This window comes from Apostichopus japonicus, chromosome 7, assembly GCF_037975245.1.
Source record: "Apostichopus japonicus isolate 1M-3 chromosome 7, ASM3797524v1, whole genome shotgun sequence".
NCBI lineage: Eukaryota > Metazoa > Echinodermata > Holothuroidea > Aspidochirotida > Stichopodidae > Apostichopus > Apostichopus japonicus.
Genome location: NC_092567.1, coordinates 16639849 through 16653589, shown reverse-complemented (window position 1 = coordinate 16653589; position 13741 = coordinate 16639849). Strand labels below are relative to the sequence as shown.

Sequence of the window (13741 nt, the reverse complement as noted above, 5' to 3'; positions counted from 1 at the left end):
GAAATCGTGCCACAAAAGTCACTTCACTAAATCTGTAAACGGATCTTCCCTATAATGGTTAACCAGGCGGATGAGGTATGGTACAGTCAGTGATGTTGAAACTGTCATTGGTTTAGTAGATAGTTTGTAGGGCTGTACAGTACTTCATGCTGAATACTGTACAGTCTGAGATCTTGACAGCGCCCACTATACAGGCATGAGCTTTTTTCCGCGAATTCGCAGAATATCCGTGATTTCTTTTCTACCTCTGGGACAAAAACTATTATCCTAACACACTGTAGCATATGCAAACTGGAGCCTATAGCGCAACTTTTGCAGTTCCGTGATTTTTTTTTTTACTCCAGGCTCATCCCTTTCTATAAGATTCAGACCCCAGTGCAGTTTGTTTGTTAATATCACATGTAATGTTGTCACTGCTGTGGGCAGTTAGTGCTGGAAGTACTTGAATACAAGTATGGCTTTGTAATTTTGTTTATGCTTTTGAAATGTAAACTGTTTATATAATAAATCATTCCAACAGACACACTGTTTGTCTCTTTGAATTCATTGTGTTCCTGTATAGGAAATTTTTGCCTTTTCTGAGCCATTTTTGCCTTTGAGAGTGGTCTTTAAATGAACCAAGTTATCAGTTCGCTATATATTTGTATACACAAATTTAAAAAGATTAAACCAACCGGGACTTGAATCCTGGACAGCTGGGTCCATTTCAAAGACTCTATATGACCTTATTGCCTTCACGCATGGTTATCAGCAGAAGTTGGAATGGAATAATGTAATATGATTTGGGTGTCATTCCTGTCTTGCTTGTATATTCCCCCAAGACATGAAAACGATGTTTGAGAGTGAATCGAGAGAAACGGATGTAGAAGTCACAAATGACACTTAATAATATACTAAACAATATAAAACGGCGTCTGACATGTTAATTTTGTCAGGTAGCAACTCCATACTTATTACTCCACAAGATTAAAAAAGTTGATGACAGTGTGAAATGAAGCAGCAATGAGGGGCATAGGCAGTTGTGCAAACAGCAAGAGGGCAGCCAAAATATGGTCCCTTGAAATCCCCCAGCCCACTTTTTTAGGGTCAGGGCGGGGATGGGTAAATATACAAAACTAATAAAAAACAAAACGATGAAGGATAGGAAACACATGAGGTAGAAGGAAAATGGCTGGTTAAACCTGCAGCCGTAGGGCGGGCAGGCCTAATTCTTCGCTAATAATACAGCTATAAAAAAATTAACTTGAATGGACACTTCGCAGAGGGGCAGGTGGGTCCAGGGAGGAGGGCCACATGACCCAGGCCACTTTCTTAAAATATGTTTGACACTGAGAGAATAGCTAAAAACATTAGTTTGACCCGGCCAAACAAATATTTAAAGCCAATTACTTTCTAATGAAATGGAAAATTACGATGACTTGACCTTTATTTTATTCCAGGAGAGTAAATTATAAAGGCCTACAGTACGCTGAATTTGGCTGGACTTGTACGTGTTGGACACAATCTGATTTTTGACTTTTCGAATTGGTGTCCACGCGTCTTCAATAACAAATCTAAGTGTGGGTTCTGCACAGTCGAGTAAAAGACCTCCTTTCAAAATGGACCCCGGTGAGAACTCTGGACCTACAGAGCACCCAGTTGGGAAAAAGTTTACCACACTACTTTAATTGTCCCGCTTCGAAAGCCCTTGGATTGTCAGTATGAGCAGTATAAATATCATGGTTCTATCAGATAAAGGTTAGGAACTGTTTGTACTGTCAATACGAGTGCTTTGAAGCATATAATATGGAAGGGCAGTTAAGAGAGGTACCAGCAATAAAAAAAAACTGTCCCAACTGGTTATACAGAGAGAAATAGTAAGGAATGCAAAATACTCAATGAAGAAAGCAAGTATAGGAAATAAGAATATACATCCCGATGAAGTAACAATAATTTGTCTCGTTCTCATTGTGTTCCCTTTCAGTTCTCCTTATTTTGATTTATCTTCTGCAAACCCTTCTCAAATTACCACATTCGTGAAGATGTGCATATAGCACAGCTGGAACTGCCATGTATTCCAACATCGATTTGATTTATAGTTTAAAAAAATCATAGCAAAGTATAGTATGATACAGCATTCGAAGGTCAACAAATATGATGTCGTCGCACCTCAATGTCGGTTTTCCCTTCTCGTCAATTCTTCCCTATTATATAGAGCGACGTAACGATTACGTAGTGAGGGCTGACTCAGGTTAGCCCATAGGTTTACCTTTTCTCCATGAGGAGGAATTTTTTGTCATACAACACTATTTTCTTTAAAGTTAATCGTCTCGTAAAACACTGTTGAGATTAATTAACGCCGTGGTATCTAGAAACTTCGCTGACTATTGATAAACGTGTAAAAACTTAGTATCGGATTAAGAACTTAATCCGAAGCACGTCTTCTCATGTGTCCAAAGTTTCGTGTCATCTGAGCTACAATAAAACGACCGGAAGAAGTTGTAAACTTTTTCTGCCAATCACACAGCAGGATTCCGTGTATATGAATTATTAATGATATATGAATATTCATGTTAATAATCTCACACTACTTTCTGTCTTGTTATTGCTTCGTACTAACTTTGTACGTCTAGAATGTATAACGTACGTAGCTAGATATGATTGCGCTTCATGCAGAACACAACGCAAAGTCTTATTAACTCAATAACTTCTCGAGGAAATCACTGCGGACTCTAACCTCCTCTCGCTTATTTTGGGCCCTATCTCCTACCGTAGGAGATTATTGTAAGGTACGTAAAAGAATCATGGGATATTTATCATTCATCTTGCGATAATTTTTATTTTACTTTCTTTTCATACGGAATTTCGTAGGAAGAAAGATTTAAAATAGGTTTCAAACCTTCATAAATGTTAGCTATTAGACCAAGGAGTACCTTGGTATGTGAACTATGTATGCTGGTATAACAGCACATGGTGATGCTATGGCGACTGCGTGTGATTGGAGACATCAGACGGGCATATGGTCATTGGTGTTATAGGCGCTGTTTGATGTCTGTGTTTAGAGAGATAGGTCGTAAATGACCAACAGAGATGTCATTTTTGTAAACGAGCTGACTATAGGCTGTATGCCTAGATAGGTATTTGGAGCTAAATTCAATGGACTGAAGTAGAAAATGCATACAGTTGGCTGGACTTGTCTATAAAATTATTCATGCTTCATTGACTAAGTTAAATACCTTGCCAGTGCCATAGTGGAGCAACTGTTTACTGCTTCTATGTAATATTAGTGCATGTAGACTTTTCCCCGGCTTCCATTTCATTGAATTTTCAGACTAGCCACATACCTATTTGTAGGACCAGCACCCAGGAAAATATGGACTTATCAAAGTGGGTGGGGTGGGAGTGAAGGGCTAGCAGGTGAGGTGATTGCCCTCCATCTGACCTTCATGTGTTCAGTCAAGTGTGTGCTATGGCCCAGTTCTGTTGGTGCTTAGAATATAGCACATTCTTGAAACAATCATAAAGTTATCATTCAGGAAGGTTACTTTCCAGGTTTCTTTGAGAGTGTTCAGTATTATAATTCTGTTGAATTCATTGATGTTTCAAACAATGCTGTTTTTTTTAGGTGTGGCCGGCAGTAGTAATATTCTAACCAGGGCTCCTGGCCAACATGACTTTTGAACCAGGTTTCGACTATCACATGGAAAATCTTGAGTTAAAAAAGTCCTAATGATTTGAAAGTTGTTCATCTTGCATCTACAGTACGTGAATGATGGTTTGGTTTCCTTATACTGTACTTGAAAGAGAATATTTGGTATTTAATGCTGGCAGCAGCATACATATTGTAGCTGTGCATAATCCAAAGCTGAACTGCAAGCAACTGAATATAACTTCCATGACATTCCAAGCTGGCCTGGAATTGAATGTGGTCCTTAATAGCTGGCCTGGGCTGGGATATGGTCCAGGTACTTCAAAAGCACTACTAGCCTGGAATTGGATATAGGGGCCAGGATATTCCTAGATGGGCTGGACATGAATACAGGGTCTAGGTCTAGGATATCCAAGCTGGGCTGGGCTGGGCTGGAGTAGGGTCCAGGAAAGCAAGGCTGGACTTGGATATATAGTTTCTTGGTCATTCCAAGGTACTGCAGCCTGCAATTGGGTATTGGCTCCAGAATATTTCAAGATGGGCTGGACTTTAATTGGTAGGCCTTCTGTCTAGGATATTTTAAGATGGGCTGGATTTGGATATAGGGTCAGGCTTTTCTAAGATCGTCTGGACTTTAATCAGTATTGTCTCTAGGATATAAGATGGGCCGGATTCGGATATAAGGACCAGAATATATTCCATGATTGGCTGGACCTCTATGTATGGTCCAGGATCTTCCAAGCTGGGCCGAACATGAATGTTACAATCCATGGAATATTTAGTAATTTTTGTGATATTCTGAAGCGTACTTGTAACCCACCAAATATTTTCTTTGAAGGTCCACGCTAAGTTGGGTTACGACCCAATAGTCTGAACAACTGCTATGTATGCGTGGATGCCATTAATACTCGTATATACATTAGTATCTGTCCAACCTGCTCCATAGACAGTGTCTATGTGACATAAACAGGACTTGTCTTATGGCATCACCATGGCACATTGATTCTAAGAAACCACAAACCCATGCTGTGCAGAGGTGAATTTGAGAGCGAAAAATATGCAGGGTTCTCAGTTTGTTTTCAATTAGTGTGTACCTGTCACCAAGTATTATTGTAATTACAGTGTAAATTGATATCACTACAGCCTCAAATTAGCAGAACTGGAGGTTTTTGAGACTGCGTGGTAACTTAGTGTACTAACATATTAATATTATGTATACAAACATGAAAACGTATATATGATATCTGGGTGAGTAATTGTTGAGAATTCATGAATAAAATTTATTAATCACTTGCTCATTAACCTTCCTTGGGTCACAAAATATTTGGGGGTAAAATTCATTTTTTGATCAATAACTATTCTTGTTTTGAATAGTATATACTTCCTAGGTTTGATACAATATATCATTTTCAGAATATATGCAACTTAGAGAGCTACATCCAGGTTGTTGATACAACTAGTGCAAGGATAACTTCATGCTCAGTGAGTCTTACTTGTAATCATTAAGAGCCCTTTGTTGACTTTTAGTCACACTACAGTAAATGAAGTTGTTAATGAATGGATCATTAAAGTAGAACTTTGAATTTTTAATTCAGATTCTTCGTTTGCGAGCAGGGTGATTCATCCATCACTCCACTTTAATGGACAGTTTTGATGATGTTTTGGAATTTTTGGTTTGAGAACAATTTGTCCTATCTAGTTGCAAGTCAGTACATGATACATCCCTCGTACAGTCTAGCAGATGTGTTAATATAGCTGTGACAAATTCCATGATGACTTTTGTGATGACTTTTAACCGTACACGTTAATCGTTCTTTGCACTCACACATGTTGACAGATCGCAGATGGCTCAGCTGAAAGTTCTATCTCTGCCATTCATAATTGAATTTAATCTGCAAACAAGCCTCTATTGGTCTGTACACCATTAAGAGCCTATTAAATTTGTCGTTTCCATACACATTGGTACAGTACTTTTGTCTGTAATCTCCCAATAAGCCTATTTGTTAGTTTTGTGTGCATGGCTTGATGGTCGCCATGTTTGTTTATTGCCTTTTTGATTTGTTTGTCCTCTTCTAGTTCCCTATTTATCTGGAGTTGTTGTGAAGAGAAAAGTGTTAAATTCTTGCCACACAAAGATAACCCCCTCATTAAAACGTGGAACACTTAAAGGTTCCAAGCAAGCAGAAATATTCTGAATTCCCATGTTTGTCCAAGAGAGAGAGACAGACTATAGAGGAGTCTGTCTACATGCATGTATGCATCATTTGCTTCACGCTTTAAATGATGACTTTAGGCACAAAATTCATTTTGATACGTTGCAGGCTTTCTAATATACAGCCATCGAGCCCAGGTTTGGCACATGTCTCTAAAACTTGTAAGTTTTGTTGTGTTTGATCCAAAACTTGGCAACATGGTAAAAAAAATTAAAATTGGTAAAATTAAATTTATATTAATGCCCAACTGTATATATACCAACTGCAAGACCATACTTCCAATGATTGACCATATTCTGTACTTTCATGGTACCATATGTATGTTGGTTTGACCATATGTATGTTGGTTTGACCATGTTCTGTACATTCATGGTTTGACCATGTATGTATACTGTAGTACTTCTACTGTACTGTACTTCCAGTTCCATGGTTTGACCATATATTGGTTTGACAATATTCTGTACATTCATGGTTTGACCATTCATGTATCTAGTACTTCTACTGTACTTCCATGGTTTGACTATATTCTGTACTTCAAGGTTTGACCATAATATGTTGGTTTGACCATATTCTGTACATGTACAGTACAGTGTGTATATATATCCATAGGTTGATCATGTACTACTTTAGCTTATACTGTACACTTAAACTGTGTTACCATGGTTTGACTCTAATTCCTAGATTGAGTAACATATACAGTATATATACTGTAGATCTTGGATGAAACAAACACTTGAGGTCTCTGTTCATGCTGGTAATGGATTATTTATCTCAGCTAGGTCTGTACTCACTGAAGCATGAGTATACTTCCTCTACATCTATAGGAGCAAGACAACAGGACTGTACAACAAAGTCTGCCACAGTTTGCTAGAATGTACTGGCATTTTGTTCTTTTGACTAGAGTCTGTTGTCATCATGCATCCTTCTTGACCACCCATTTAAGATACAGACCAGGTGATGGTAAACATAATATATTACCTGTACTTCAGTGTACACCAAAATCCAAAATCATACTAAGAAATTTCTTTAAACTTAGCACTTGTGCAATTTAAAGTTAATGTATGCAAATGAAACAAAGCAAGTAGTTTGTGTGATGCAAATCTTTCTAGACAGATAGAGCTTTGTGGATGCATATAAAGTATATACAACAAATAATTTATCCATAATTTATAATTTATTCGTCGCAAAATGCTATACAAAATGTGTAATTTTAATACAAGGGCAAAGATGTGTATGGCAGGTTTCTACATAGGACATTCAAAAATACAAAATTTTGAACACTAAGTTACTCCCTGTGGCTACAGTACATTAAACTTTATTCCTCAGGAGATGCTGTAAACACACACACAGTAAGTAGAACATTATGTTTTCTCTAATTTTGAATTTACTGTACATGGCCTACATACAGAATAGTAACTAATAATGTGCATTAATTAACTATCAAACATTGGATATATTGCAGCACGGAATTGTACTGCTGTCATGTATTATGTACAGCATTATAATCTTCAGCACTTGGTATTCTTGTTGTCTACAAACAGTTTATAATACACTATAGGTGTAGAACACTACATAAGAGATTTATGTATATTATGGGACTAGTCTTTTTCCTTCACTAGTACCTTGTTTGGTGTTGATATATCTGTGTATGAGTCACTAACCTAAGGGCATCCTCCATTTCGCATACTTGAGGTATTCGTGGTGTCTTGAAGGTTTCCCCCTCACAGTCTCAACCTGCCTTATCACAGAATGACAGCATTCTTTTGACAGCTTGTATCTAGTCATGTTCAGGGGAAGCTGGAAGTCAAGTGTGATATGTAGAGAACTATATGAGAGATCTATACTAGACGGTTCCTCTGGAAAGCAATGCTTCTGCACTGAGCAGGATTACCCTCATTTAAGATGACAATAATAAAAATAAAAATAAAGTTATCCCATAGCCACACTACTGCAAGATATATGGCTGAAGACTGTGGAACTTGCAATGACCTTAAATATAAGTAGCCTTAAATGTCATTTTTTCTTTCTTGCCTCTCAGATATAGTAGAAGACCCCATATTAGTCTTTAAAGTCTGTAATTATGGCCGCCATATTCTGAAAGATTGTCTCTACTTTTACCCTCCCTAAGTAGAATTTATTCACCCCTTAAAGGCAATTTACTTGGGTAAAGAAAGGTAAAGAAAGAAAGAAAAAAATCCCTTATCTTTGAATAATTTAGAGGAATAGACCATCCAGGCAAAACTACTACTTTTTGTAAGAGCCCTACCAATCCCCCTCCCCCTGAGTTTATACAGTAGTACCTGCATGCTAAGATTTAGGAGAGCTGCACATCGAAAAAGACAAGATGTGAATGCTCTGCATTGAGTCCATCCCCCTGATTCCACAAGAAATATTTAAGAGAGAGAAAGAAAACTCAAAAGGAAAGAATATTTATTGCAAAAATTAATTGAACATTTTGTTATTTTTAAAATTCTTTTCATCAGTGTCTGTTGTCCCCTGGTAATCTGAGCCATGGACGCAGAGGAAAGAGCTCGTCGCAGGGAAGAGAGGAGAAGGAAAAGAGAGGAGGAGAGGTGAGGGCGCCCTTAATGTATCGTCCCTGTTCCTTTCATAACCATCTATGTACATAATTTTCGGTGTGACGTGAATGTGTGGATATCAAATTGCTGTGAATAATTGTTTTCGGCTCTTCTTGAAACTTGTAACATATTGCAGCGTACAATTTTTCACTATACATGTATGTACAGTCGACTTGGCTTAGTACATTGCTGTGTCAGATAGTTAGCTTGATTAAATTGTTAGAGTACAGCCTTTTGTTACAAACACGTAGGCTGGGTACATCTTATAGTGGAGGGCAATGAACCTGAGTAGGGTACATTCGCTGCATGTGTACAGTATAAGTGCAGTACATGTAAGTATGTAGAACTGACTACAACAGAAATTAACTGACTTAAACATTATCTGTAGAGCATTAGAGATGCATGACTTAATTACTTTCCAAACTTTACAGAAAGTTGCTGAGAAAAGGTGAGTACAACTGAAGAGGTTAAAGTTGTAATATATACTGTATCTGTTTGCTGTGTACATGGCCCTGCTTACAGTAAACTAAGTACATGAGGTGAGTACTACATGACCTTCTATGTATGATAGCTGTGTACATAGTAATATGGCTGAGAATCAAGCTGTAGTAGGTGAGTACAACTGACGAGGTTAACATTGTAATGTTATATCTGTTTGCTGTGTACAAAGCTCTGCTTACAGGGAACTAAGTACTGTACATGATGTGAGTACTATATGACCTTCTATGTACGGTAGCTGCTTACATAGTAATACAGCTGAGAATCAGACCCTAGTAGGTGAGTACAACTGAAGAGGTAATCTGTTTGTAGTGTACATAGCTCTGCTTACAGTAAACTAAGTACTGTACATGAGGTTAGTACATGACCTTCTATGTACGGTTGCTGTGTACATAGTAATATGGCTGAGAATCAAGCTGTAGTACTAGGTGAGTATAACTGACTCTAGAGGTGAGACTACAGGTCTGCCCCCCCCCCCCCCCCACACACACACAGTATTGTGGAAATTTGAGACCAATTACTCTTGGCAACATGTGGCTGCGCAGTACTGGTATTCAGCAAGTTTAATTAATCCTGGATGCAATAACTGTCCATAAAATTACATACTTTAAATGAATTATCAATATTAAATATACGCTCGCTTCAGACAGTTGGCTATGTCATGTGTACAGGTAGTACTCATTCAGGTTGAACATTAATTACATAATGATAATACTGAATTTTTATGCCCTAACTTTCCTGCTTCTGTCCAGTCTGAGACTTGGAGAAATTCAATTGTTAAACAGTACATACCAGTTCGTATCTAGTTGATGAGCTGGGAATTTAATTTATCCATAAACACGTCGCAAAATGCTATTAAAAATGGTCAGATTGCTACACAAGTCAACATGTATAGGAGTTTTTTGTAGATCTGCAAGAACCATAGTACCTTTTTAAAGAACAAAACTTTGAGGCTTCAAAAATATGCTACACAAGTAAGTTTGAACACTACATTATATATCCTGATGTGGGTCAGAGGCTTCTTGTGAGCTAATGTTCTCTGCATCGCAGGTTTGCCTAATGTTATCACATTATGGCAATTATTACATGATGTTAATTCATCAATCATTCATGATCTGCTGCATGTTGTGTTAATACCTGCCCTAGCTCTCTTCTCATTCTGCCTGAAGTGACTAATTGCATGTCGTGCTTTTGTGCTGTGTATCTTCTCATCTCACAGAGCGACTCAGAACGAAGACTTGGAGAAAGATTTGGAGGACATTAGGAAGAGGCGGGAGGAGAGGAGACGTCTCCGTCAATCGTGGGTGTTTCTTAAATTTGTGATCTTTGTTTATTCTGAGTATCGATCAATCAATCTATCAATCTATTAGTCATGATTTGGCTGTATCATACACAATAACATGCACAATTTGCAGGTATTAAATTTACCCAGAATTCCAGACACTCATTTTAATATCTTTTGCCATGATTAAAGTCTGAATCTGATTCAGTGTGTGAAGTTCTATCGTAAATTCAGGATTTTGTTATTCTGAGAATTGATCAATCAATCTATTAGTCATGATTTGGCTGTATCATACACATAACATGCAAAATTTGCAGACCTGTACTAAATTTACCCAGAATTCCAGACACTCATTTTAATATCTTTTGTCATGATTAAAGTCTGAATCTGATTCAGTGTGTGAACTATCGTAAATTCATGATTTTTGTTTATTCTGAGAATTGATCAATCAATCAATCGATATATAGTCATGATTTGGCTGTATCATATATCATGCAAAATTTGCAGACCTGTACTAAATTTACCCATAATTCCAGACACTCATTTTAATATCATTTGTCATGTAATTAAAGTCTGAACCTGATTCAGTGTGTTAAATATAAGGCTCCATGCAAAATTAGGGAATTCCCTTTTTCCTTTTTCATCACTTTAACCCTTCCAGTCATTAGAATTCTCCTGACAGACTACATAAAATAATAGTCCGATTTCCTTTTAAAAGTGAATGACAAAAGTAACCATTCAGAATTGATCACACTGTACATGTGACCCAATTAATCATCACTTTGGTTCAGTTCTCTGGCCGTTTCTATGCATTCAGTACATTGTGGTTGACGTACATGTACAATGTTGCTATGTACAGTACATGTACCCCTTTAGTGTAAGCCCTTCATCTTCCATATTTCCTCAGTTCCACATCTCCCTAGCTTCCCCCTCCCTCCATCCTCCCCCTCCCCAATCCTTGCCCCAATCATACATCCTAACTCATAGCTAGTAAATATGTCCCGGCTTTGGTCACTCTATCCTTCTTCGCCAATCGTTAAATCTCTCTTCAAGCGTCTCCCTTCTTTCGTGATGGGATTGTTTATTATGATATATACGTCAACTTATGATTCCATTGCAATCTGAACATGGACTCTTATCATACCTATTTGATATGGTAGTACATGTGATACAGGCTCTAGAGTAGGGATCGTCTCCGTGTTAACATTACTCGACGAAGGTGATAGATTCATCTTGTTTGGACAGTCTCTTGGATAGATAAGATTACAAGTAAAACATGACTGTGGCACCCATTATCTACCGTAGAATCTACAGCCTGCCATTAGATACGTTAGTAAGTTATTATTATTGTTACTAGTGATTGATATTATTGTAATGGATCGGAGGTTCGGTTCCTAAGTAACCCTGATTCGTCGCTCACATTTTGAGTGATCGTATCACACATACATTGCCATAAACCCATTACACAGTGTATATCGTGACTAGGTTCCTATATACTCACAAGAACTCTCGTAGAACATGATATGATCTTAGCACCTCCTGCCTGAACTACCATTCAGCTGTTGTCTGTGCACATATTACATGGATAGCCCTTAGTCTAGTAAGTACTGTAGTATGCTAATGCCATAACAGGGAATGGAATGCTACGGGGGAGAGACAGGTATGTCAACGTGTAAAGGTCACTTTATCTCCGATTGCAAGACCGGCTAGCCCTACGGGCTGGAGGCACCAACAAGACGATGCACAGTGGCGGTACAGTCTGCCGTTTGTGGCTGTCATGTTCGCTCCCGATGGGCTGCTGAAGTTAATTAATATTTTTTTATTTATTGTTGTTGGGCAGAGTAAAGCACCCACTCATTAAGTTAAGGAGCTCAGCAAGATTTGCTACAATATGTTGAGTGGCTTCCATTTAATAGTTTTAAAAGGAGGTTAAAGATTGTTCCTTTGGTAGTTCAAATTTTGATTGATGAATGCAATGGTTTCAATTTAAGAGACCGTGTAGCCAGGATAAAATAGTGCTATGTGGTCAATTTTGGTTGTTGTAAAGAATGAGTATTGTATGTGAGATTATGGTGAAGTAGGGTTAACTAGCAAATCTTCTGTGTGATACAAACAATGTGGGATATGAGGAAGGTTAAGTATCTGGAGAAGTGGGCTGAACGAAAGCCAAAGATTGGTAACCTGTAGGGAGACGGTAGAGGGAAGGGGAGGAGGGTGGAGGCAATTGTTCTGGAAAGAAAGTATGTGAAACTTTGGAAGAGGAGTTTGATTAATTAGCAGCTCGTTTGTTTTTGGAACAAGTGATATCAGAAGATGTTAGAGGTTATTCAGAGGACAGGGCTGAATGACAGTAATAGATCAGTAGAATAATTGGTATAGAGAGAGGCTTAAAGGAGGGGAGGGATGGTGCTTGGCAGAGTGAACTGAACCTTAATAATTGAATCTGAAACAGTTCACAGGCATATTTAAGCTAGTGTATTACTGTACAATACAAGTATGCACTGTATGGTTACCAGAATCAAAGCAAGTTTTAGATATTGATAATAACTAAACTCTTTTGTTGACATTGTTTCTGACCAAGGGCTACAGTATGTGATGCAACATGGGGGTCTTTGTGTAGGCTCTGTTCACAAGCTTGGCCCTAACTTTGGTCTCTAGGTACTGTAGAGGTTTTAGTTTTTGGGGTTGGACAAATACTTTAACTTTTATGAAGAGCATTGAATTATTATTGAATAAATAATGTTATTTGTAGTACTGCTTCAATAGAGCTACTGTAGTGTATTACCAGTTTTATGTACAGTACTACGTACTGCTTTAATTCGTGCAGATCTGTTCAAACCCTTGTGATTTGATCTGCTGTAGGTGACACTCCGTTGAGGCTTTTATTGTCATCTTAATAACGACGAGAGATGGTTACAAAGATTTATCTATGTACGCAAGACTTTCAGCAGCTAGGGATTGTGATATGAAAGATCTGTGTGCTATATGGTTAAATGTGTGTTCATCTGTATACATGTGTGTTCAACTGTATTTGTGTTCATATATATGTGTGTTCATCTGCCTGTTACTACAGTATCAATTGACAAAGCTTAATTTCATCGTTCTTGATGTGACTTTCGTGGACTTGATTTAAGCATATGATGTTTCCATACACATATTTCCTTGATGTTTGTTACTACCATGCTGTGGTTTAGGCAGCTAGCTCAAAGAGCAGATTTATACAGTATTTTGAAGATGAAAAGGGCAAAATTGGTTAACAACGTCCTGATTTGTAGCAACAACCATGATGTAAAATTCGTTCACAACGTCCTGATATGTGGCTACAACCATGTAAAATTCATCAACAACGTGATTTACAGCAAGGACCATTTAAAAATCATCAACAAGGTCCTGATTTGTAGCAATTGTTTTGCTACAGTGCAATTGACACCGAAGTTGTTACTGTAAAAAATTTTGCCCTTTTCGCTTCATTTTATATACAGCACTTGCTGTATGTACAGTAAAAAAAACTGATGTACTCATGGTTATAGTGACATTATTG

The 13741-nt window shown here is 37.8% G+C and overlaps 1 protein-coding gene across 4 annotated transcripts in view; it reads left to right on the top strand.

Moving 5' to 3' along the window:
- The first annotated feature begins 2608 nt into the window (after nt 1-2608).
- The window catches only part of LOC139969504 (uncharacterized), a 42101-nt gene continuing 30968 nt past the window's right edge, over nt 2609-13741 (top strand). For 2 of the 4 annotated variants that reach the window (XM_071974540.1, XM_071974539.1), the window contains exons 1-3: nt 2609-2768; nt 8325-8414; nt 10138-10218. In XM_071974540.1, coding sequence (XP_071830641.1) covers nt 8353-8414; nt 10138-10218 — 143 coding nt within the window. In that variant the 5' untranslated portion in view covers nt 2609-2768; nt 8325-8352. The remainder of the gene's footprint in view (nt 2769-8324; nt 8415-10137; nt 10219-13741) is intronic. The other 2 variants (XM_071974542.1, XM_071974541.1) reach the window with 1 other exon arrangement.